The sequence below is a fragment of the Xyrauchen texanus genome, chromosome 19 (assembly GCF_025860055.1).
Source record: "Xyrauchen texanus isolate HMW12.3.18 chromosome 19, RBS_HiC_50CHRs, whole genome shotgun sequence".
Classification (NCBI taxonomy): domain Eukaryota; kingdom Metazoa; phylum Chordata; class Actinopteri; order Cypriniformes; family Catostomidae; genus Xyrauchen; species Xyrauchen texanus.
Genome location: NC_068294.1, coordinates 39698024 through 39725192, shown reverse-complemented (window position 1 = coordinate 39725192; position 27169 = coordinate 39698024). Strand labels below are relative to the sequence as shown.

The 27169-nt window shown below is 38.4% G+C and overlaps 1 protein-coding gene across 2 annotated transcripts; it reads right to left on the bottom strand.

Annotated features, from left to right (window-relative positions):
- Window positions 1-91: 91 nt before the first annotated feature.
- On the bottom strand, window positions 92-26059 carry LOC127659452 (UDP-N-acetylglucosamine--peptide N-acetylglucosaminyltransferase 110 kDa subunit-like). Of its 2 annotated transcripts, none has more exons than XM_052149285.1 (22): window positions 25787-26059; window positions 23578-23758; window positions 23137-23380; window positions 20450-20518; window positions 17078-17194; window positions 16901-16980; window positions 16598-16793; window positions 15828-15968; window positions 15620-15720; window positions 15329-15482; window positions 15124-15225; window positions 14857-15036; window positions 14130-14288; window positions 13948-14037; window positions 13732-13857; window positions 9671-9841; window positions 9461-9577; window positions 9202-9366; window positions 4490-4642; window positions 3018-3270; window positions 2790-2913; window positions 92-1074 (listed from the first exon to the last, which is right to left on the bottom strand). In XM_052149285.1, the coding sequence occupies exons 1-22, from the start codon at window positions 25821-25823 to the stop codon at window positions 894-896; spliced, it is 3141 nt and encodes a 1046-aa protein (XP_052005245.1). In that variant the 5' UTR covers window positions 25824-26059; the 3' UTR covers window positions 92-893. The 2 variants fall into 2 exon arrangements, with proteins under 2 accessions (XP_052005245.1, XP_052005246.1); XM_052149286.1 differs by having other exon boundaries at window positions 23578-23728.
- Between the last annotated feature and the right edge of the window lie 1110 nt (window positions 26060-27169).

Below are 27169 nucleotides of genomic sequence, written 5' to 3'. Positions count from 1 at the left end.
GAGTTAATTCCCAAATGTATGTGTTCGTTCCTAAAAGGAATTGCAAAGTAAATGGAAAAATTGTAGCCAAGCATGTGCAACTCTCTCTGGAAAGTTTGCCACATCTCTTTATTTATTTCAGTCTATTTAAAGAGCCAAAAAATGACAAGAACAGAGCATAAATAAAATGGGTTAATAGGAAGACAGTGTACAAAACAAAAACAGCTTAGAACATACTTACCTAGACCTTCCCTGGTAAAACCATAAAAAAATAAAGAACAAATCATCAGGAGTCAATAGCAGTTTGCAGGTCTATGTGTCAAATCACTCCACTATTTAGCTTGTTCACATAGCATATTGAACAACGACAACAAAAATAATTTCTATTGATAGCATTTGGAAAACAATGTTGGCATTCAACAGGAAAAAAGTGAGCCAAGGTATGCATCTGTCACCCTTTAGGTCATGATGAGAAATCTAAAATAGGTCAAGCAGCAAATCACCCAACTAAAAAAACAAATCATATTTTTGTGTTAGAGCGCATTATTTAACAATTACATTTCTGATTTACATCTTCCTTCACTCAAAGACCCCATCATCCAATTTGTTTTTCAGAAAGACCATTTCAACTACAGAATGAGGGTGGTGAAGTCCTTTAGAATTCAAAGCAGATTAGGAAAACAGTGAGGCCAACCAACAAGTTATTTAGGGCACGATAGGAAGGGGGTGAAGTCTCAGTGGAGCAACTCTGTGTATTGTGTGGTCCACTCTGGCTCATGAAAACTTATGCTGGCTGGAATAGGTGCTCACCTATTCTCCATAGAGTCTCTGTGATTGACACATACTGGAGGACATAAGGGGGCAGAGCTTGTGGGTTAATGAGTGGGGAGGGGCATGCAACTGTTGATCTTGGCTTAGGTGCTCTCGCTGGTCTCCAGAGACTGAATTTTGACAAGGTGGTCAGGTTTGCCTCCAGCAGCGTAGTGCTCCCACATCTGCAGGTAAAGTTTCTCCAGTTCCATAGTGTACTGTTTGGTGTTGAAGAGCGGGCTGCAGATGCGCTGCTTCCACACACGGGCACGGATTTTCTTCAGGCTGTGTGGTATAAAAAGACATTTATGATTAATAATTTTTTTTAGTTGTAAAATGAAACTTGGTGTTTGCCCGTGGAAAACTTGCCACCACAATGATAAGATGATATGGGTTAGGGCTGTCAACTGGGTTGAGTTAATTCCAATTTTTACCTTAAAATTGTCCAAAATTCTAAATAAATTTAAAGTCTGATTTTTAAATTGGCAATTTCCTTAGTCTAAAAGAGGCCGCAATGAATAGTCCTACATATAAACAATACAGCACTGTTAAATTAATGCAGAGAACATTCCTGGCTGTTAAATAAACAAATGTTGTAGTTTGTTCATATTCTCAAATGCGGAGTAAAAAGTAAAATGTGGGGAGAAAACCACTTCAATAGACAGTTGGTGCCACAGTACTCCCTTAGACAAAAGCTTTATGATAATGGCGATGCCACAGTATGTTTCTAAGACCAAAGACCTCCATCTAAGGGGCTGTTCACACCGAACACTTTTGCAACCACCCAGTTAACCATTTGTTTTTAACAAACTTGCACTAGATGAACATCTTTGATTGTTTATTAAGCATCTTGTGCAGGAGCTGTTTTTTTAGATGCCATGACAAGTTAAAAAGAACTTCAACCTTTAAAATGTGTCTCGAGCAGCTTCTGTCTGTTTAACTGTATTAATTGTGCTGCGTCTAGCTTTTTTAGCTAAAAAAAATTTGATCGTCTGAAGTCATCATCAGTGCTTGGCACACATCCAAAACTCGAATGCACAGTTCAAGGATTTGAATGTGCTTTTATTTTTCTCTCCTAATATTAAAATCTTTATTTGACAGCCATATTGTTGGTGGTTGCCAGAATATTGCCATGTGGTTGCTAGGGTGTTTTTGGTGGTCGCTTACTAGCCTAAGTATAAAGAGGCCACTGCCATGTTTGTACTATCATCTGGTTCCTGAATTTGGCTCTGGTCCCTTCTTTAACAGGTTACCACACCTTTGACCAATTAATGACTTCTCCAGTTATTTGTAATTACTGGGTAAGGATTTTCAAATCCTTTAATTGAGATTGCATTGACAGAGTAATTTCTAGCAGATTAAATTTGTATAGAGCAGAGCATAATTAGAAAATGTTTTGTTCACTTTAGAAATTTTGGTAAAACTTTACAATTATGTTCCATTCATTAACATTATTAGTTAATGCATTAGGTATCATGAATTAACCATGAATATTATATTTTTTTACATAATGTACTCCTTGTTCATTGTTAGTTCAAAGTGCATAAACTCATGTCAACATGGTAATACATTTATGAAATCAAAAGTTGTATATGTTGATATTAACATTAAGATTAACAACTGCTGTAAAAAGTATTGATCTTTGTTAGTTTATGTTAACTAATGTTGTTAACCAATGATAACAAATGGAAACTTATTGATAAGTGTTACCCAAATGTTCAAGGCTTTCCCAGGCCTGGAAATCACAATTTTAACATTCCCCTATATTTCCAGGTTTTACATGACCTTAGGAAGCCTGAATGAAAATCTATGGTATTTTTGCACCCTTTTAATCATCTGCCAAGTGGATATAGTACAGCCAATTGCTTAGAAAAGTACTACAACATCTCTCAACAAGCCACATGATCTGTGGCACCATTCGACAAACGTGCTGGGTAAATTACGAGTTTAAGTATAAGTATATACTTAAGGGTTTGTTCATATATAAGAACTGGGCTTACAATTCCATGTCAGTGCCAAGCTTGACAGCAACATCTTCATAATCCTGACGACCCTGGGCGATAAGTTCAGGACAGCCAAGACAGGTTAGCTGAGAGGCAGCTACACGAGATGCCAGTGTCTCTCCTGCACATGAAGAGATCAATGCATAAAAAGGTATCATTGCGTAAATGATAAGAACTAATAGGTGTAATGTGCAGTTGCATTTGCTCCGAGTATATGTTACTGACCTGGCATGGTGACCATTGGGGTACCAGCCCACAGAACATCCATGCCTGTGGTGTGGCCGTTACAGAGCGGTGTGTCCAGGCACACATCCGCTAACTGGCCACGCCTCACATGCTCCTCTTTGGGAGCCACAGGAGAGAAGATGATGCGAGAGGCAGGCAGGCCCATATTCTGAGCGTACTGCTGGATGTTGGGCTCACCCACTGCAGGGAAGCGCAGCAGCCAGAGCACACTGTTAGGCACACGCTTCAGGATCTACACAAAAGCAAAAGCACAGTAAGCGTTAGTTTCACTTTAACAGATGCATACTGATAATTCCGTGTCTGTGCAATTTTAATATCGTACACAACATGTCAACTCTTTCATTTAAGAGACATCTGATGGAAAACACTGTATTTGAGCAAGGCAATATTTAGAATATTAATTGTTGCTGCAATTCTTGCAATGATTTTAATGTGGTTCTTATTTGGTCAGTTTCTCAAAAATCTTAGGCTTAATATTAAAGAGTGTGAGAGCGTTAAGACAGATGCCTTAATAGCATCTCTGATTTAAATCTCATTAGCATCGGGAGTTGGTAAACACGATTAATTTGCATGAATCAGTTCAAACTGTCCATTTAAACGAACCTATTCAAAACATTGATTTAACGATTCACACATAAATAAAAAATAAACCTAATTCTTCAGTGAGCTCATTTAGTGGAAAAAATAGATCTTTCCGTTAAAGATCTTACATCACACATTTGGAATCTATTTAGCAACAACAGCCCTTTCCCCACATACAGTCCCAGTACTTGCCCCTTGAACTATAAAGCCTATAAAGGCTTTTATGACCCAACATAAAATACTCTACTGAACTACTCACCGTTAATAATATAGTTCAATTACCCACTCTCGATAAACATCTTATGTCTATTATCCAAACAAATTATGTAGTAATCCAGAAATACAATTTATTTTCTGTATATTCACACAGTACAGATACGATACAAAACTTAAACTACATCTCACAAGTCTCGCAGCAGCTCTGCTCACCACTCGCACACACATAATATGTGAAACGGATGATAATCTTTGGATACTTTGTAGGTTATACATTACTTCTGTTAACAGAAAATTTTGCGCAATCCTCCGTGTAGCTGGCTAGCAGCTACAAGTTTGATTACTCATGGCAGCAGTCGGCTCCTTGCGTTTCTCTTTGCTTTATGCGTCATACATGTTTGATCAATCGCAGGCTGCAGCACCTCTCAGTTACTCTTCTCCCAAAAAGTACCTAACCCACAGTAAGAGCAAAAAGTCTCTCCAAATGGCTAAGAGGAACTATAGTTTCTCAAATGCAAAAACTACGAAAAACAGTAGTTCAAAGTAAAAGTACCAAAAACAGCTTTAGTTCCTTAAGTACTTCCTAAATTCATTGAAGCTATATTGCCCAGCTCTATAGTCAATGCACATGACACAGAAATGCTGTATCTTACATTGGCCCACATCTGCAGGGTAGGAGGGTCGATCTTATAGAGTTGGTTGAAGTTGCAATAGACAATGGAGTCTTCAGGGAGGCCATACTGCGAGCGGGTGGTCACCACGATTGTTCTTGGAACCTCTTCTCCTGTTGCAGCTTTGTTGTTGATCTAAACAGAAACATTAATAGCATTAAAACATGATTTCTAGCTTAGGTCAGTGAAAAGACAAGCATGTGACATTACATCATTGCCCATCCCTACAAGCCAGTCAGCTCCCCCGCCACCATGTTTGTGCCACCTTAAGAAATTGTGTGAATGCCCAAGTGAACAGAGAAAAGGCTAGAGCACATCCCGTCTCAAGGCGTGCCATTCTCAGCCAGCTTAAGTTTGCCATACCTGCAAGGCTACAGTCCCAGATACTACAACCTCCTCCACTGTAAAAATCTGAAAAACAATAACATGGTAATATTCTGACTCTGCCTACTACCTGTCTCTATGCCAGGGCCCATATTTACAAAGTGTTTTTTATCTTACCACTAGGAATTCTCTAAAGACTTCCTAGAAAAGAGTTTTTGCTTTAAAAATTAGGGGAATATCAAAAGGCGAGTTGACCGTGTTGCTATGGATGACGTCACGTTTTATGAGCCAACAATCATGCCACGGTCCAAATCACTGAGATCACATTTTTCCCCATTCTGATGGTTGATGTGAAAATTTACTGAAGCTCCTGACACATATCTGCATGATTTTATGCACTGCTGCCATATGATTTGTTGATTAGACAATCGCATGGATGATGGTTGGTGTCATTTTCACACACAACAGTCTCTAGAATTTACAACAAATTTTGCCAAAAACAATCCAAGGAATTGCCTTGAGGTCAACAGAGAATGGCCAGACTGGTTCGACCTGACAAAGTCTATGGTGACTCAGTGAACCGCTCTGTACAATTGTGGTGAGAAGAAAAGGTTGCCGCTGTTTTGGCAGCACGAGGAGGACCTACACAATGTTAGGAGTGGATGGATGGATGGATAATAACAGGTTTCTATAGATGATTCTGCTGTCGGGATGCCACAGAAATTCCCAATTAATTCACGCTACAGTTTCATGTTGCCTGTGGCCAGAGAGCGCAGAGTTCTCAAAACCTTAATCTCTGTTGTAATTAGGTTGTTTCGGTTCATAGGAGAGGTTACAGCATCCCTAACTAAGTTTACAAAAATGAAACACTTGCAATTCAGGTGACGCCTTTTTAAAAAGTAAATGTCAATATAATATTATAATCTTAAAAAACATTGACTTGATTGTGATTCAGGCGATACTTTTAGTATTCTAATACACTGACTCGATTGCGACGTGGATTGACAACAGCAGCCATGCTTTGGATTGTTTTTGATTAACTCATAGGGATTTAGGAGTCCTCAGGATGACATCTGAGCTGTCATGGGTTTAGGAGCTAATTTTAGTGTTAAAATGCTCCAAGAGTCCTAAAATTAGCAGTGATATGCTAAACTAGGAGCTACTTTTAGCCTTAAAATGTTTTGTGAACACGGGCCCAGATCCTTTTTCATGGAAGAGTCAAATTTAATGGAGATGATAAAAGGAGGATATGGATCTGAGAGGATTAGAATTAGTTCATCAACAACCTGAAAGAAAAAAAGGCTCATGTGCGAATACAAAAAGGTGCAGGTGCAAAAGCAACAGCATTCTGATAAACAAACCTCCACACCTCTAAATCTCCATATCCAATAACAAAATTAGGCATTACTGATCAGTAAATGATCACATTTACATGCAAGAAATATTTCAAATTTAACTGAAATTTGATCCATATTACAACCTGATTGCTATAATCCAAAAATGCCAATATTCTAACTAAAACACATATGAATAATATTACACCTAATTGCATTGTCTGAAATACATTCTTTTTTATGGAATGTGCAATGTATACAGGAATATTCCAATAGATGGAGCATGTAAACAAGCATAGAAAATACTGTCAAATTAGGGCTGGGCGATATGGCCAAAATTGTTCGATATCGATATTTATCATGATACACATTTACACATTGCACTTTCTTTTTTATTTCAAAGTTGATGAAAGAAGAAAAAATCTATTCTAAACAGTAAAAATAGTCACTATAAAACTGCACAGGGGGTCCAGAGACAGCCAAAGCAGTGGGGTCTGCGGGATCTTTAACCAATTTTATCGTCTTTTACCGTTTATCAATTGAAAATGAATGTTAAAAGATCATCTGTTTGTTCTGAAGCATAGTGACTAGGGCTGGGGCGGTATGGATTTTTTCTAACCGCGGTTGAAAAGCAAGATATTACCGCGGTATAGCGGTAAACCGCATTAAATACATTACATTGGATCAGAGAAGTCCCCGACAGACTTTGGCGACACATCAGAAATCAGCTTTTGATAGACACACTTTAAATATTGTCACCTACATCCGAAGAAAAAAACGAGCACAATTTTAAATAGTCAAATTTTCATCAAGCAGTAATTTGGCATGAACTAATCACTGTATAGATTTCCTTATTTAAGATTATTCTCAGATACATTCAGCATTGAAGATGGGTCAGACATGATTTTGACCACTTTATTAAGTTTTGTTTTGTAGAAAGCCTTTCTTTAACTTAAAATTTCGTTTTGTATAAATTGTATCTTAATTTTAATCACTGTTTCATTAACTAATTGCCTGGAATTAATAAATAAGAAGCAAATATAGCAGACATATAATCAGCAGCAGGGCGTGGAAGCGCCGATCGCGATCTCTTCTGCGTGAGCTCTCTCATAAATGAACCGAAACTTCGGCTAGGCCTACTGCCTCACAGACATGAGAAATAAATAGAAATCTTAAAATGCATTTTAAACAAAATTCAAAACAAAATGATAAAATTTTAGGCTACAGTAGCCTAGTAGTCAGGTTTGCCGATGTGCGTTACTATTTATTTATTTATTTTTATCCCTGTGCTCAATCGAAACGGACTTCACTGCTGATATTCTGGGGATACAACATAGCCAATAGGCTATAGCCTACTAGGGACTTTAGCCTTTAAAACATCTTTGCTGCATTGGATCAGTCTCCTTTCTAGAACAGCCAAGAGCTTTCTAGCCTCACGGCAGCAGCCTTGCATCGCTCAGACCTTAAAACAGTCAGCGCCGTGGATGCGGTTTTGAAAATTTATCAAAAAGCGTTGGTGCGGACAGATGAGTTTTGTGATGCGGTTATGGATTAAATAATAATAGCCCATCCGGCGATCTCTAATACAAATGGAATGTTATTGTGTGTCATGGAACATTGCGCTCCCCAACTCGCTGAAAGGTCGGATTTGCTCCATATTTTGATAAGTTTTGTTTAGAAAACCTTGAATCCATGTAGGCTAATATCATTAGACATAATCCATATCATTAGAATCAATGAATCCATGTCATTAGACACAACGTGCACACATGTGCAGGCCAATGTTTTTTTTGTTTTTTTGCGGTGACGACGGTGACAAGCTCAGACCCGCGGTTGGAGTCACGTGACCGCGGTATTGCGGTAATGCGGTAACCGTCCCAGCCCTAATAGTGACAGCAGTCCAGTATTTGTTGGAATATTTTTTACATTAAAATTAAATATTTGTTTATATTTCTTTAGGTTCAGATACCCAAGTATGGGACATAGAAGCCCTTGTGAGTGTGGAATGATGCTGAATGTGGGTTCAGGGGTGTCCCAAGAAAACATGTAGAAAATGTTTATTTATTTTTTATATTTGTATATTTTCATTAAAGTGAGAGACTAGTCTACCAACTAGTAATTTTAGTATTTCCTTATCCATTCCAGACATCTAATTCATTTTCACAAAATAAGAACAGAAATCGATTTATTTGATTTGTTTATTATTAAAAGCTCGTAACATGCTGATTAATAAAGATACATTTAGAAGGGAAAAACGTTATGGTCTAACAGGTGCTTTGAAACCATGTTAACTCATGCGGCGCTTCATGTCTACACACATGCAGGGAAAAGAGGCAACGCGTGCGGACGGGACAAGGCACAAATGATGCATGTTTGGTGCTCGAGAACAATATTCAAGATTACAGCGCAGAAAGATCAGAGCTGTGGCCCACATCACTGTCGTTCTGTTGCGCTCTTCACTAGAGACGATGAGAGCGTGATACCATTGTCATGAAGTCTTGCGGTGCGGATGGAATTAATCCGGTGTCCGACGTAACCTAATCGTTAGCAAGGCAGCTAGCATTAGCAAGTTCATCCAGTCTGACCATACGTTACAACTGGCGTGTTATGAGCGAAGCCGAGAGCGTTTTAAATTCAAGGTGGATCGTAGGATTTTCAGCGGTGCGGAGCAAGCTCTTTCCTAGCGTTCTGAGCGGATTTTGTCTGCCCAGTGGAAACGCAGCCTGAGAAAGCCGAACTGCTTGTGTTTTAGCGACATGCAGTAAATATCGAAAATTCCTCAAAAGCTTATCTTGAATTTTCTTTATCAAGATATATATCAATATTGTTTTATCGCCCAGCCCTATGTCAAATATTCACTTATTTGTCCTTCTAAGATTAATAGCATTGATTAAAACACAGCCTGAGAGCAAGCACCGACCCTCACAGCCAAGAAGCAGCCTAATTTTGAATCCAGTGTGCAGTGAATAAATCATTTCCTCAACCACATGCAGTCTAGTGCATAGATCAACGCTGTTGGCATGTGGTGGCCCGTACCTGAGTGGTGGCCAGGCCGTTGCTGACGGTAAAGCCGTTGATGGTGACCTGGATCTGTCCCTGGTTGATCATGTTAATGATGGCCTCAGCAGCTGTGTTCATTGGGATGACAGGCATAGAGAGGGTGCCATTACTGTCAGCTGCCTCCTGACCATCATACTCCATCTGATAAAGGGAAAAATGTAATATAAACATTATCATATCGGTTTAATTAGACAGTGGAATGGGAGGTAGTCTAAAGCAGTGGTTTCTAAACTACCTTCACGACTTTGACATCCGGTAGGCTTTCCAAGAAGGCTTTCACATCTATGCCATTCAGCACAATCCGATTGTCAAAAATATGTCCATTTGACTTGAAGTCAATCACTGCCTTTTTCTATAGAGCCAAAAGACAAATGAATTCAATCAATTTCAACAAATATTTAAAATGTTTATCATACTCAAGACAATTACAGAGACCCAAACTTACCTTGAGGTGAGGGAACATGTTAGCATGATCTCCAATAAAGAAAGTGTTTGGCATGTAAGCCAGTTTCTCAGAGTATTGCTCAGCAACCTCAATAGGAGAAGTCTCCTTATCACTGATGATGTAGTCCATGAACTGAGCTCCACTGGTGCCCGGGTATCCAAGCCACATAGTCTGGGATGGATTGAAAAAATAAATATAATTAGTATTCAATTACAGTGCTTTTTGGGGCCTGTTAGAATGTTAAAAGTTAACACACTGAAGTTTAAATGGATAGTTCACAATTCTGTCATGTACTAACAATCATTCCCTTTTCTTTCTTTTTTGTTGTTGCATATTTTCTGCATACAATGAAAGTGAATGATGCCTGAGGCTAACATCTCCATATGTGTGCAACAAAAGAAAGATAAATTCAAACAAGGTTGGAACAAAACAAGGGTGGTTAAATTACAACAGAAATGTCATTTTTGGGTGAACTGTCCCTTTATTTTTTTGTATTAGGGGTTTTAAAGTCTTAAACAGTAAGCAAAATAACTTTTGACAAAATATTTTCACCCATCGATAATCAGAACATTTTCCCAATGATTATCAATATATATCTGCATTTTTCAGATATAAATAGGGTTGCTCATTACACAGTATTCTTTGTCTCTTCAGACATTTTTCTCAACACAACTTTGGTCCAGCGGATGACATGACGCATTCTAATATTAGAAAATAATTTTCTACAAATATACACACCGCTGCTGCTGTTTGCCGTCTCCAGAGGTTGCTTAAAATTCTGCAGCACCCACGGAGAGAAACTTGCATAGTTTTCTATTAAATTTGACCCAAATTCATTATCTAAGGTAAAAGAATAAGACTATATATTCTTCAGTGAAAGACATATTTTGTAAATGTATCTTTCATATAGCCTACACAATGTATTTTCAGTTACAATATGACTTTTTGTGGTTTGACAGCTTGAATTAAACCTCTTTATGGCTAAATAGAGTATAAACGGCATAATAATTTTTAATTATTCAGTTTGCACAGTTACTTCAATTTCATAAACAAACCTCTAAACTAATCATCGTCAATCTGTTCATTCTTGAAGTGCAAAAAACCTTTTAACTTTTTTTTATGGTGATGACTAGACCCACTTTTTAGTTTGGACTGCCACCTGCACCGCATCAATCAGGCATGTGATCGGCAAAGGACAACAACAACAAAACAAAAAGGAGAATGTACCGAGCGACCTCTTGAGAATTGTTTAAAGTATTTCAATTCTTGAACACATAGCTGTGGATGACCACAAAACTACTCGAATGGAGTGCAGAAGTTGTGAAACTGGGAACTTAAGTCTATTCAGCCTGTTATTCTGTCTCCTGACACCTGCATACAGGCATATTTATAGAAAACAATTACAGAATGAACCGTACAGGATCAATAAGAGCAAACCTAATAACCCATTCTACACAAAATTCACCCAGTAAAAGTTACCCAACATATTATGGTTAAACAGTCAGGACATTGCTGAAATTAATTAACAGGTAAGAAAGTCTAAAAATAAAACAGGCAGAGAAGTCATATTTTGCAACTTGCATTAAATATAATACAGCTGCTCACTCAAGAAAGTTAGCCAATACCAGTTATGATTAAAAAACATAGCTAGGTTAGAAATATAGGCCTATGACGAACGTAAACCTAATATATTATCCTAAAACATGACATCCACTCACAGAATAATCACTTTAACAGCTGGCATTTCTTTGAAATGTAGCCTACTTGATGAACTGCTAGGGTAAAAAAATAAAGTGGAAAATATAGGCATACCCAGCGTACAGTAACCATTTACTGTTACTCAGACAATACTTTTTTGTTGAGCGAAATTAACAACATGTCAACGTGGTCCGGTAACAGATGGAGCCTGACTCACTTGTGTCGCATTGCATTTCGAACGCCATTATAATCAATGATGCCGTCTACAATGGAAGTCCATTGTAGTACATCGTGTCAACAATAAACAGATGCCCCATCTATTGCAGTCCTGCCAGCAAGACAAATGGACTGGTTTAGAATGCTTTCTCTGTCCAGTGTAGACAGCTGTTGCGGCACGTCAGTAGACGTGCCCGTAGTAGACAGGTGAGGTGATTAATCCCTGAACTTGATAAAGTACATTCGGATGGAACAATAAACCCTTTGTTCACACAGCATCTGAATGTGGCCCAAATCAGATTTCTTTCACTCACGTGTGACAAAAAAAAAAAAAGCAACTTGCGTTTCGCAACTCTGCTTCCTGCAGCATGACCTGTGATCCCCATTGATACTTTGCTTCTCTTTGTGAGAGGACATTTTCCTGCGCGTGCAGTGAGCAGGCTGGAAGCAGCGCGTCTTCTCACTCATGACACGTGCCGAAAAATGCAACATTTAAAGCACTACAGCAGCATTTACTTCATGTATGACACATGTTTGTGTGAAGAGTGTCAAGAATGCACTGTTTATTTTAACACACAATGAGATGTTACACATCTTATTTGCATGCAAATAAGGCTTCTCATTTAAATATTGGCTAATGTTAATATATCGACGCCTCAAAAATATATCGATAAAGTAACATGGCTATCAATAATCAACATATCAATATTTTATGACATGCCTAATAACGCCAAAAAGCTATGATCTATTAAGCTGGACTATGGTCTATTAAGGTACTCATTTTTATACATCTTCTAAATAATTTTTTATTGTACTTATACACTCACTTAAAGGATTATTAGGAACACCATACTAATACTGTGTTTGACCCCCTTTCGCCTTCAGATCTGCCTTAATTCTACGTGGCATTGATTCAACAAGGTGCTGAAAGAATTCTTTAGAAATGTTGGCCCATATTGATAGGATAGCATCTTGCAGTTGATGGAGATTTGTGGGATGCACATCCAGGGCACGAAGCTCCCGTTCCACCACATCCCAAAGATGCTCTATTGGGTTGAGATCTGGTGACTCTGGGGGCCATTTTAGTAGTGAACTCATTCTCATGTTCAAGAAACCAATTAGAAATGATTCGAGCTTTGTGACATGGTGCATTATCCTGCTGGAAGTAGCCATTAGAGGATGGGTACATGGTGGCCATAAAGGGATGGACATGGTCAGAAACAATGCTCAGGTAGGCTGTGGCATTTAAACGATGCCCAATTGGCACTAAGGGGCCTAAAGTGTGCCAAGAAAACATCCCCCACACCATTACACCACCACCACCAGCCTGCACAGTGGTAACAAGGCATGATGGATCCATGTTCTCATTCTGTTTATGCTAAATTCTGACTCTACCATCTGAATGTCTCAACAGAAATCGAGACTCATCAGACCAGGCAACATTTTTCCAGTCTTCAACTGTCCAATTTTGGTGAGCTCTTGCTAATTGTAGCCTCTTTTTCCTATTTGTAGTGGAGATGAGTGGTACCCGGTGGGGTCTTCTGCTGTTGTAGCCCATCCGCCTCAAGGTTGTGCGTGTTGTGGCTTCACAAATGCTTTGCTGTATACCTCGGTTGTAACGAGTGGTTATTTCAGGCAAAGTTGCTCTTCTATCAGCTTGAATCAGTCGGCCCATTCTCCTCTGACCTCTAGCATCAACAAGGCATTTTCAGCCCACAGGACTGCCGCATACTGGATGTTTTTCCTTTTCACACCATTCTTTGTAAACCCTAGAAATGGTTGTGCGTGAAAATCCCAGTAACTGAGCAGATTGTGAAATACTCAGACCGGCCCGTCTGGCACCAACAACCATGCCACGCTCAAAATTGCTTAAATCACCTTTCTTTCCCATTCTGACATTCAGTTTGGAGTTCAGGAGATTGTCTTGACCAGGATCACACCCCTAAATGCAATGAAGCAACTGCCATGTGATTGGTTGATTAGATAATTGCATTAATGAGAAATTGAACAGGTGTTCCTAATAATCTTTAGGCGAGTGTATATCATCATTATCCGTGCCTCCCCTGACATGCTCTGGCATGCAAACATCCCAAATAAATAGAGATGAGTTTCCATGGAGGTTATTAGGGCGACACTCAAATGCTTACCTGAATGGGAGCTGGGCGCATTGCAAACAGCTCATTGCGTGCTCCTTTTGTATAACCATTCATGTTGACCAGGATGTGAACTCCATCTTGGTGGATCTTGTCTGCTGCTTTTCCATTGCAAGGGATCTATGGAGACATAAAACATGATGAAACCACAACTGTAAAATAAATATTGCGTGGATATACTTGGCACATTTTATGTATACATATACTGACCTGTGAGAGGTCAAAAAAGTGGTGAGTCTCTGCCATGACTTTGACTCTAAAGTTGGTGCTGTCATCAGGGCTGAGGGCGTAGCAGAACACCTGAAATAACAACAGCATAAGAACCCCAAATCTCCACAGGGTGTTCAAAGAACAGACCAAGCTTTTTAACTGCAATACAGCAGGCTCCTCACCTCAAACTTCTCAGAGTTGTGCATTCCAGGGATGGACTGCATCAGGTGGGAAGTAGGATGGTTGCCAAAATCAGAGCTAACGTAGCCCACACGCAGACGTCCCCCACTAGCCTTAAGGTCCTTTGGATACTCATAGGCAGGTTTATGCAGAGCATTGACCTATAGATCGGTTTACATAAACATTCAAACACTCATTTTACACTGCAATCAAGCTGTTAAAGACAACATGAAATCAAAAAGGACACTATTTACTGTCTTAATAAATATCCTTTTTGTCCAAACCAGTCATGACAGCTGCATGTTCATGCTGCGATTTTATTATGTTGCACAGCATTTTTGTTACTGGAAACTTGTCTCGCATGGTTAAGATGGTAATTTTGTTTTATGAATAAAAACAAAAACAAAATATTTTTACTAAAATGTCCTCTAACAAATTCCTGAAAAACCATTTCTGCAGGCTATGTGGAAAAACATAAAAATCTTTATATGATGAACATTCTGTCACATGCAGAAATACATTGTATTATGAAGTCAATTGAGTTGCCATTGCAGATTCATGTTGACACAAATCAATGTCTAGATGTAATATAATCAAGATTTACACAAAATAGAGCAGTATGGGCCTGTGTTAACACTTAACTACTGAAATTAGCTGAACTACTGAAATGGACCACTTTAACAGTACTATTTTATGTTAATAGTGTTGGTGGGGAACATTAATACAAACCTTATCCAAACAGAGGTTCCCATGCCTCTCAGCTATGGCTTTACGGAAATTGTGAGAGAGTGGGTAAAGCATGCTGTGATGGGGATGCACAGATGGCAGCCGGTTCCTATCCAGTTGCTCGGCCACAATGCTGACCAGCTTCTTCATTCGCTCATCATAGTCTGTCCAGTCACACACAATCTAAACAGGACAGCAGAATATGACATTATGCAAAGATTTGCACAAGCTAAAAACTCTTAAATGTGTGCATTCATGAAGTGTGCATACTTGTAGACAGTGAGCTAGGTTACAGTAAGCATCAGGAAAGTCAGGCTTGAGTTTCAGGGCAGTGCGGTAAGATGCAATAGCCTCGGGAATGTTCCCAGAATCCTTAGAAGAGAGAAGGTCACATTTGAGTTCAAAATAACAACCAAAAAAATTAAAAAAAATAAAAATGTTTTTCTCAAAGTCCATAAAGACTATAAAATTATACCTTATGTATGGAAGCCAAGTTACTGTGAGCATCAGCAAAAGCAGGGTTGATCTGAATGGCACGTGTGTAGCACTGTAGGGCTCCCTGAACGTCCTGCATCTCTTTAAGAGTGTTGCCCATGTTGGAGTAAGCATCAGCAAATGTTGGGCTGATTCTGTTTAGTTGTAGACAACACATGACAATGAGACTTTGAGATATCAACTTGAAATGACAGTTAAAGTTGATATAAATTAGTTTTATTTATTTTTCATTAGCATAACAGTACTTAAAAAGAAACCCAAGTCAACATGCCTAATGGCCTCCTTATAGTGCATGAGAGCTTCCTGAAGTTTCCCCTGCTGCTGCAGGACACTGGCAAGATTTGAATGGGCAGCAGCAAACTCTGGGAACACCTGTCAAAAAAAAGCATCCAATATGTATCACTCTAAATAACTTCAATATCCTAATTAATATTATGCAGATAATGTTTCTATGGATTTTACTGGTCTGTTGCTCTTACCTCTAGAGCTTTCCTGTATAGCTGCACAGCGTCCTCAATGTTGCCCTGTTCACGCTTAATGTTGGCCAGATTGTTAAGAGAGTCAGCATGGGTGGGGCATAAACGCAGGGCTGTGTTGTAGCACTCCTCAGCTTCAGACACCTAAAAGGAAACAAGCAAGTTAGCTGACACCGAAATGCTCGACTCGAAGGGAACTATGGGAAATGGTGGGGAGAGAGGAGAGCTTGCAAACAAATCTCATCCCTTCTTAAAGGTGCTGTGAGCACTGCATTGAGCAAGCTGAGCCTTTGGATTAGCCATGCCGCCTCTATCCTAAACCCAGCACTCCAAAGATACCAAATGAGCTTTATTGAGACCAGCACAGAGAAGCGGTTGTCAAAAACAACAGTAGCAAAATAGCACCCTCAATAGACAACTTATTAAAAACATGGCATAAAAATGTCATAAACCCTCAAAAATGCACTGCACCTACGATACTATGAGAACACACACAATGATTGACAGGCAGAAAGTGTCAGAGACTGCGGCCCATGAACAAATTTTGTTAACAGGCGGTGAGATATCTAACGACAATTCTTTCGTTAATATCTTTCCGGAAGTAGGATCATATTTTGCATTCCTTTTAAGAAAGAATTGCTTACAGCACCTTTAAGCTACAGATATCACAAGATATTTAAGGATGCTTGCAAACAGAGGGCTGTGGATATGAGTCTCGACAGCTGGGATGCATGACAGAAGCATTATTTGTGAAAACAATCATAGTTTCTTACATTGCCCTTCTCCTTCAGGGCATTAGCAAGATTGCAGTATGCATCAGGAAAGTGTGGCTGCAGCTCGATGGCACGTCGATAGGTGTCAATGGCCAAGTCAATCAAACCCTGCTCATAGTACACACAAGCCAGGTTCCCATGGACAACAGCATGGTTAGGACTCAGACTGAGGGCTCGAAGATAACCAGCAACAGCTCTTTGGGAAGAAAATCAGTGAAACCACATGAAGATACATTTTAGACTATAAGGCAAAATTTCATTATTAATAGTGAATGAACAATCAATGTAAAGAGAAATATTTACCTGTCAAAGATACGAGCCTCTTTCAGAACATTGCCCAAATTGATATAAGCATCCAGAAAATTTGGATCCAAAGTCACTGCCTGTAAAGGCAAATTAATGCGTCTTGTAAACACTATATTTGTTAAAATCAAGCTCTAACACATTTCCAAAAATGGCCTTAAACAAGTGTTGTCAAACCTTCTCAAAATGATGTATGGCCAGCCAGATCTCTCCCTGGGCATTGAATACACAGCCCAGGTTACTCCACGCCACGGCAAAGTTTGGCTGAGTTTCGATTGCCTTCAGGTAACAAGCCTTGATCAGGTTAACAGTAAAAACCAAGAGGAAGAGTAGGTAGAGAGAGGAACAGCAGAGTAGAGAGGAGGGGTTGTAAAAGAAAATAAACCAAAAGATAAAAAAAAGGAAGAAAAACAAAAAGGGAAGACAAAAGAAGAGTTAGTATCCATTCTCAAACAAAGCAAAAAGTGAGTCTACAGCATGGGCTCGCGGGCGCAAAAATACTGTCGCACTAAGCTGCACACTTTTTCCTACGCTGCGCAGATCCAACCAACACCTACACTCAAACTTTCATTCTTCAGTTATGCGGTTTTGAAACATATGATCCATGATATTATGTTTAAAATTATATTTCAGTACAAACATGTTGAATTAAATTCTGCTCAAAGATCACAAAAAATTGCAAGACAAATTAATTACTTATTCAGTCAATTCCACAACCTTAAATGCAAGTGTGGCATGCAGGTGGAGGTCCCTGTAATGCAAGCGCAAAAAGCCACACGGGCGGCCACTTGGTGTCGCCGTGCCGTGGTCGCCGATTGCGCCGTTTTTCGCTAGCGCCCGCATTCGCTTGCGCAAACACCAGCTCAGGGCGCAGACTACAGACCTGGAGTAATCCAGTCCCCCCACCAGACTGGCACACACTATGAAACCCTCTTCCCATTTGGGGTGTGTAACTGGAGTTAGATCCCAAGGCCAAATCTATACATCTATATATATATATAAAGAAATTATCAACTGGATTTCCAGCAAGTTAGCATTACTTCATAGTTGTTGCCAATGTTGTTATATGTAAGGCTGGGTAGCCACTGGGTGCCATGCTAGCAGGGAGGGCACGCAGGTCTGCAACCCGCAAGCCAGGGGGATGAGGGGTGGGGAGGGAGTGTGGTTCAAGCACGCGCCTTTTTGGTCGCATTTGAATCGATTTTGTCGCTGCGCAGCCCTTGCGCAGCTGCAGACTCACAGCGCATCATCTGCTCAGCAGAACGCTGCAACTCCAAATAAAGGAGAAAAAAATAAATCATACTCCAAAATGAACAGGAAAAAAAAAAGACAAGTAAGAGAGTTAGAGGGTTCTTACTGTGCTTTTGTTTGCTTACAGCATTTAATCCATTTCTCTTTTAAATTACTTGGGCATTAATCTTTTTCTTTCATTCTTATTTACTATTCCTTTCTTGCTTGATTTGTTCTTCAAAGGTAGCCCACAAGACTCAGTCACTGGAGTAAGGTGTTTTTCTTTTGTTGGCTGTTACAAACCCGTTACCATATTTTTGGACTTTGTCTGGGGGGCGGCCGCAGCTGGAAGAAGAGGAGAGGACTGATGCTGCCCTAGTGTTCCTTTCCACCGGACCGCACCTAGGCAGGAATAGTGTCACCCACCTGAAACCTTCTAAATAACAATATCAGTGGTGGAAAACCAAAAGAGACAAAATAAGAAAACAAGAACGTTAGTAAAAGTTTGCAATCAAGACATTTCATATGGACATAAAAACTTGTGGTGAAAAAGGAAACAAGTAAAAACCAAGAAGGCAGCTTCATAAATGACCTAACATCAGTTTAAACCCATGCAATGTAAAGGATTATACATTTTAAGAGAAAGGAATATGTCTGTAAGGGGTCGAGAGTGAAGAAAGGCTTTGAGATGAGTTTTACACAGATTGTATTGTTTCAATTGTTGTCACATTTAAAATACAGACAAAGGAGGGAGGCGAACTGGCTTGATCTTCCTCAAATGAACTGATCACATTTCTCTGGGAATATTATTAATAATCATAACATACAAGGGGGAAGAAAAATAATCATTGATTCTTTTCTTTTCCTTTGATGTATTCTTTGTTTACATGGTTTAATACATTGTTTGCTTTATCCTGTCCTGTCTTCTTGACTCCTGGCCAATGGATAAGGAAAAAGCCTCGGGTTTAAAGATTTCATAATCGTCTAGAAGCCTCCACAGCTCTGAAATAAAGAGGTCATCGCTTGTGTCTCGCATGTATAATTCTTTCTCTCTATCATGGTGTCTGACGCGTGCAGTGGAATGCATATAGGGATCTGTCTGCCTGCCACAACCCAGGGCAGATGCTTAGTTTTCAAAATACAAAACCCTCCCAAACCTGGTTAGCCTTACTTTACTATGAGAAATTAACAATGAACTGGGGCAAAAATTAGGACAAAATTTATACCGGGATCTGATTGAATGCACTGTGATGAGCATCTGCTGACTCGGCTGATGGGTCAAGCAGACAGTTCATTGCGCGCACACTCCACGGGCCCTGAGCGAGCGCGCGGGGGGGTTAGGAGCGACAGAGCTGGTGGGGGAGCCGCTGGCACCCTTGTACTCTTCCCCACTCCGCCCCCCCCCTGTGGCACCAAATAAGAGGGCTTCCAACCAACAAGTGGAGAATTTCACATACATTTTCTCTTCAATCTCCCAAAGTCCCACTGGCACCATAAATAGTAATGCTGCCTCTAAGCAGTGAAAGAAGACATATAATAGGGCCTCAAAATTCTGGGGAAGTAAATCCAAATTGAACTGACAGCCAAATGGCCATTCTTAAGCTTTTGAGGGGTATGAATGGTTTTAAGGAACACAAGGGACCAGAACTAGATGGTTAAGGTTAGAAGCCATCTCATTTTTTGCATAGCAAAGATCACTACCTTCATCAGTCCATTTATTTCTCCAAGACCGAGCCAGCAAAATCCCTCCATGAGACTAAAATGAATAAAAGCATGCCAATGCAGCAGCAATTGTTTTAGGATCCCCATTTGTAGAAACAGAAAAGCCCAGCCTTTCTTCCTATGTGTGTGGGGGGCGGTGTCGGTTTGATGAAGCACAATGCTTGGACTGAGAGAAGCACTGGAGTGAGAGAGGGCAAGAAGGGGTGGACAGAGTGGGCGTGTATGTTATTTAGCCATTCAAAAGAATAACAAAAAAAGTGGGGTAAAGGGATTGTAATATTGCTAAAATGAATAACCCCAATAAAGATTTGCTTCTGGGCAATGTGATGTAAGAGTGGCCTGTTAGGGTGCATTACTTTTAGTACACTTTGCTCTAGTTGCTATGACTGGATGGGTAAAGAGAGTGCTGACGTGGGGCTGTAGATGTGGGGGAAAGAAATGAGCAAAAGGCAAGAGACTTAGTGAAGAAAAAGACTCACTCACTCCAAAAGTACAAGAGTGAAGAGTCAGATGGGGGATTGCAGTCTACAACTATGATTCTAAAATAATAAACAAAAAAAATAAATAAGAAGGTGCAGCGGCCGACATTAAACATACCTTTGCTTCTTCAAGGCGCCCGAGTGCTTTTAGGAGGTTACCCAAGTCACTGCGTACACAATACAGATCCTGTGATAAAATAAAATCAACATCAATAATCAATAACTAAAAAGATTTCATAACAAATGTGCCAGGTCTAGGTGATATATAGAACATGTAATATATTTTTTAATATTGGGTATATACAAATTCAGCAACACCCTAAAAATTCCTTTAATATTTTGCATATTATAATGTGTTTTTTATTTTGCCAGAAAGTTTCCACAAGACCATCACAACTCATATGAGAATGTTAAAGACAAATGTTTTAATCAGTCTCTTATTAAAAGATTGATTTGATCCTTTCTGTTCTTTAGTCAATAGTTGATCAAAAACAGTTCAAGGACTATTCCGGTTTCAATAAAAGTTAAGCTCAATTGACAGAATTTGTGGCATAATATTGATAACAACAAATTAATTTAGACATGCCCCCCACCCTTCTTTAAAAAAAGCAAAAATCTGGGTTACAGTGAGGCACGTACAATGGAAGTGAATGGGGCCAATTTGTAAATGTTAAAATACTCACTATTACACAAGAATAGCCACAAGACGTGAACACCTTGTGTTAACAGAATGATAAAATTGCTTTTCTGTCTAAAGTTACAGTTAATTTGACAAATTCCTTACCATGACGACGTGATGTCAACATACCCTAAAATGACTGTAAAAATGTAAATTTGAACAACTTAATAGCTCAAATAATATTTAAGTTTTAACAGAAAAATGTAAAAACATTATAAGATTCACATTTGTGCCTTTAAAAACTCCAAAAATTGGCCCCATTCACTTCCATTGTAACTTTGATTTTCACTTTTTTTATAGAAAAGGATGGACGAGTTAAAACATTTTTTTTGTGGTAATCAACATTACGCCACAAATGCTTTTGATTGAGCTTAAATTGTATTGAACTTGGAATCTTCCTTTAATTCTAATCACAAATAGCACGGATGAGGTAAACAAGCCATTAGAGTCCTCTCTGCGCTCATTTACAGGTGCTCTTTACAGAACTGCTGGTTTTCTTAAAGAGACAGTACTGATTTTTTAGCACCTGTTCTACAAATCAGTGCAAAAAAAAAACTGTAAATTATGCATTAAACATTTAACATGTAAAAATATATGCAATATTATTTTCCAAATGGAATACATGGATTTGTACATTTTTAAAAAGTTTAAATGTGCCCAAAATTATGAAAAACTAAATATATTTTGTAAATATATATATACATCAAACGATAATTCGACAACAACAAAATGTGACTTTTTTTTTTTGTTGTTGTCGATAACGTTGACTAATTGTTTCAGCCCTATTGCAGGGTTTTTCCTGCATAGAGAGTTATTAGTCAAATTATGTGGACATGTAAATAAGCACAAACTCCAAAACTGTCATTCCCTTTGTGGTCAGAGCCGCTTCAACCAGTCACGGAAGTGACCCAATCTGAGTGGGAGTCGAGACCGGGAGAGATTTAAAGTTCCGCCGGCTGATGCGCACTAACACGGAAACGCTCGTCTCTCGCCCATGCTGTCTGCAGCTCGCAACATGTAACATGTTGAGATCCATCATGATAAGATAAATCTAATGTGAAAAATAACACTAAAATGACAATAAACTATATATATAGACTAGATTGACAAATGCTTATATATAATACTCGTATGGCCAAAAATGTTTAGTGTTCAGTGACTAAAATGTCAATATGACCAAATGTTACTAAAATATGACTAAAATGTCACAAAAATATGACTAAAATGTCAACAGTTTTCATTGATTAAAACTACATTAAAATGCCCTGACTTTGTCAACTAAAACTTGACCAAAAAAAAAAAAATAGGATAAGATTGACTAAATATGATAAAAAATAAAAAGGACATTTGACACAGGACTAAGACTAAATTAAAAAACAGCTAACAAAATTAAAACTAGTATTCAGTTGTCAGGTCATTAGGAGTGTATTAACGCAAGGCCAACATTTACATGTTTTTAACCAGTATGGTACCGCCTCATTTTGAGCCAGGAAAAACCCTGTATTTTATGCTACATTCAGGCCTATTTTTTCTATCCTATGGCTACTTTTTTGTATTTTTTTATAATGCATTTATAACTGATATTGGTCATTTTAGATCAATGGCTAATGCACACTGTGTAAAATTCGCAACTTTTCAGCACATTATTTTTTCTCTTGTAGATTTGGCTTAGTCTACCTGTTAATTATTTTCAACAATGTCCTGACTGTTTTAATATGTTAAGTAACTTTTACATGGTGAATTCCCTTTTGAACAGGCTGGGTTTCTCTTTTGGTCCTGCACTATTCTTCAATTGTTTGCATTAAATATGCCTGTTACATATTCGCTAACGTTGATTCAGTGAATGTGTGCCATGTTCTATATTTAATGTACAATGATCATAATGCAAGGCAAGCACTTCGCAGATAAATGCCCCTTTTCAGTGGAATTGAGCTTCGAATTTGGTATAGATTAAGTATTTTAAATGGGTTGCATAAAAAAAAATTTTGGACTGTTTTCTGAAGGTTGGTTTCTTTTTAGACTAGTCGACTTCAAATTTTCCATTTAAACATCAGTGAAATTAGTTGTTCAGCACATTTCTATTAAATACACTGTGACTTGCTGAAATGATTCGGAACTGAACTCACAGGATTGTACTGGAGAGCCGACACATATGCCTGGACTGCGCCCTCCATGTCACCAGCTGCCACCAGCGCTGCTGCCAGGTTAATGTATCCATCAATGAAGTCCGGTTTGAGACGGAGTGCATGACGGTAGTGCTCAATAGCCTCCTGTAGCTGCCCCCGCTCTTTGTAGACGTTGCCCAGATTGGAGTAGGCCTCAGCCAGCATGGGGTTCTGCTTGATAGCTAGAGTGCTGAAGTGGGCCGACCTGCATGACAAGAAAAGGTTGATAAAATGAACTGTAACTGAGACTGGACATAATCCTACCACAAGACTGTGCACCAGACACCCCAACCAATAATGACCTATAAACACCACACTATGTATATTTCAATGAAGCCCAATCAACCTCAGTGAAGCAGACCCACCACGTCCATGAAGGGAGAACAATGCTGCCCATCTCACCTGTCAAGCCTGCGACACTGGAAGTGGATAGAGGAGAGCAGCAGCAGGACGCCAGTATTATCCGGCTCCTGCCTCCACAGCTGCATACAGTGGCGTTCTGCTGCCTCAAAATCTCCTGACTGATATTCACGATGCGCCAGCTCTGCCAACCCTTGGAAGGAAAGCAAACGTTTGGTTGGTTCTGGAGCACCAACGCAACCCAGAGGAGGGGGAAACAACATGTTAGAAGAAATGGAAATGAGGCAAAAATAAATAAAATAAAAAAAATGACAAGAACATTTGTTCTTTTATTTATTAAAGTAACATGTCTATTGTTATGCAGTATTTAATAAATATGACTGCATAAACCTCTAAGCTAGATTTTAATGATTCCCTGTAATGATGCTTGAATATATTTAATGTTCTGCCATTAAAAAAAAATAGAAAGGATTTTTTTTAATTAATTTTCAAAGAAACTTAGCATCTAAAATGATAGAAATTAATGATTTTACATCATTAATAAATTAATGACAAATAACTTCACCCAAAAATGAAAATTATATAATTTACCCATATACCATGCTTTCTATGCTGAACACAAATTAAGATTTTTAGAAGAATATCTCAGCTCTGTAGGTCCACACAATGCAAGTGAATGGTGACCAAACTTTTGAAGCTTCAAAAAGTACTTTATGAAGCTGCAAAAGGGTAATCCTTAAGACTCCAGTTGTTTGATCCATGCCTTCTGAAGCAATCCGATTGGTTTTGAGTGAGGACAGACCAAAAAAATTTATAATTTCACTGTATATATTGAAATTGCAGTCTCTAGGCACAATCAGGATTTCAAGCTTGATTACACTTCTAGTGCGTGACGTGTAGGGAGATCGCTAGAAGGCGCTAGGAAGTGTAATCAAGCTTGAAAACGTGATTGTGCCTAGAGACTGCAATGACAAAATGTACAGTGAAAAAGGAGTTACATTTTGTTCTGTTCTCACTCAAAACCAATCAGATCGCTTCAGAAGACATGGATTAAATCACTGGAGTCTAATGGATTACTTTTTTGGGCTTTTTGGAGCTTCAAAATTTTGGTTACCATGCACTTGCATTGTGTGGACCTACAGAGCTGAGGTATTCTTTTAAAAAATCTTAATTTGTGTTCTGCTGAAGAAAGAAAGTCATACACATCTGGAATGGCATGAGGAAGAGTAAATGAGAGAATTGAAATTTTGGTGTGAACTAATACATTAAAGATTAAAAAAAGATGTCAAGGTGTGAATAGGGATGACAATAAAAAGCAGTGACAAAGGATTAAGGAATGAATGAGCATGAAATGTGAAAAGGAGTGTTCACACTACAACTACTAAATATAGATTATTATCAGAATGTATTTCAAACAGTGTTGGGTGAAATGCATTACTAAGTAATTCATTACTGTACTGAAATTACTTATTCATTAAAAAAGTAAAGGATTACTCTTAATTTTTCAGTAATTTAATTAGTTAATTCTGCAGTAATTGTGTTAAATACTGTATAGACTATACAACAATTCTAAATAAAACAATAGTGAATTTAAAATCGAAAATTAACGTTTAATGTTAAAATATATGTTTTCTAAATTAACACAGCCCACTTATATGCTCTTTGGCCAGTTCATGAATAATTTATTTCATTTGATATGATTTATTTGAAATAATTAAAACAGTTTCATGTCTATCCTTGTATTTTTCATCTGGTCAAGTTGGATCAGGGTTTTAGAAATTAATAATAAGTTATTAGTAAAGTAATCAAATTACACTGTAGAATATGTAATTAGTAGTCAGTAATGAATTACTCTTTTAGAGTAACTTACCCAAAACTGATTTCTATATATTAAACAAAAGGTATAAGGAAGATATAGACAGGAAGCTACATTTTACTATCATTTGAATCCTCATCGTAATAACGTTAGCTAGCTGTTGTCTTGTTAAAATTAGATAAATACTACTTTAATTTCACAAAATGTAGCCGAAATATTGCATAGGAAACATTCATAGATGGATCTTATCAGAGATATTATTCAGCTACTTGACCGTTTAATCACAAAAAGCATTCAAAGGCTTTAAATATACTGCTAGTTATCAAACTTGTCACAAATCAACTGACTTTTTTTATTTAAAATGCATAAAGGCGGGAATCAAAGAGAGCTTCTTTTTTATTACTATAGCCCAACAGTCGTCATTGTCATGGTTACCTGTGCTGTCAGCCACGTTCCCCACCGAGCTCGCCATCTCTCCTTCGCTCTTTACTGGCTCCTGTGCAGCGGCTGAAGGTGCGACGATATAAGAGAATATAAATCTAAAGGTCAAATACTTTTAAAACTCTATGATAATTTTTTGGCGAAAGGAAGACGTTAGCACTGAAGTCTTCGGTAAACAGCCTGCGGTCCTTCTGTCTAGTAAAATAAGCGAATTTAAGTTCGATGCTATCACCATCGCGGTATTTTTGCTAACAATGGCATCTATCCTGCTCCGAAATGGCGGATGTGACCGGAACACCTTTTTCAAAGGGGGGGGATGGGAACGATAAAATGTAGACCCATCGGATAAATTGCGGATACATTTTTACAACCATAGTCCGTTAATATATATAAAAAAGAATAACAATTTTTATTCATTTATATAATTTTGTCCAAATCAAAGTGTTTTTTTGCGCACCGTGCTGCTATAGAGACGTATGGTTCTTGGATTTATTGCGTTGTATCATTGCGCGTGTTGTTATGGCACAACGCGTTCGTGTCTATAAGGTAGCCGCCTAGTTTCATAAAGTCTCGCGAGAGCTGCGTTGAACGTTCACACACTGTGTTTTTTGTATTTATTTATTTAAATTCCTACAGAAACCCTACCCTTACCATTAACCCTAACTTTAACCCTACCAGTACATCTACCCCTAAACTTAACCTTAGTAACAGCGAATGAGACTCTCGCGAGACTTCGGCTGCCGAGGGTTACCTTCTAGACAGCAGAATGCAGATCAATTCAACATGGCAGCCTTCTCTTGGGGGCGTGGGTGCACATTTGTACATTAAGGGCTGGTAACTTTAGTGCATTGTTTAATGTTCACTCACATACCTTCACACAATATGTGTGGCATACTTAAACAATGACGTTTATAGATACACACAAGAATTGTAAAACTGATATGCTGAAGATAATTTAATCCAATATATTTAATACAATATGATTGGTGAGCCAAATAAAATGTGATGCAGGAAAAAGTTAACCTCACAAAAGGGCCTTGTGCTTTTATTAAACAATACTAAATAGCCCAGTGACATAAAATGTTACAAAACCTAAGTGCAGGAGGGAAAACCAGTTGATCACGATGACAATGGGCATTAAAATACTTGTTTGGACTGTATAGTTAAGACATGTTGTACACACCCATAGAGGCATACAAACATATACATTTCAACATACATATAGTGACAAGAAATAAGATATAACAGTAAAGTAAAAAGAGAAATATACAATAGAGCAATAATGTTGTTCAAATATTTTTTTTATACAGTTATGTGCAGGTGATGTAATGTATTGAAGTATAGTATTGTAATGTATTTAATATTATATATTAAAAA

What these genes read in the sequence shown, in the direction of transcription:
- LOC127659452 (XM_052149285.1), bottom strand. Translation starts at nt 25,823, where the DNA reads ATGGCGAGCTCGGTGGGGAACGTGGCTGACAGCACAG. An exon ending in GGCGCCTTGAAGAAGCAAAG is followed by an intron (nt 17,195 to 20,449) that starts GTATGTTTAATG and finishes AACCTGATCAAG; the next exon opens with GCTTGTTACCTGAAGGCAAT. An exon ending in CCCTGCAGATGTGGGCCAAT is followed by an intron (nt 3,271 to 4,489) that starts GTAAGATACAGC and finishes GCTTTTGTGTAG; the next exon opens with ATCCTGAAGCGTGTGCCTAA.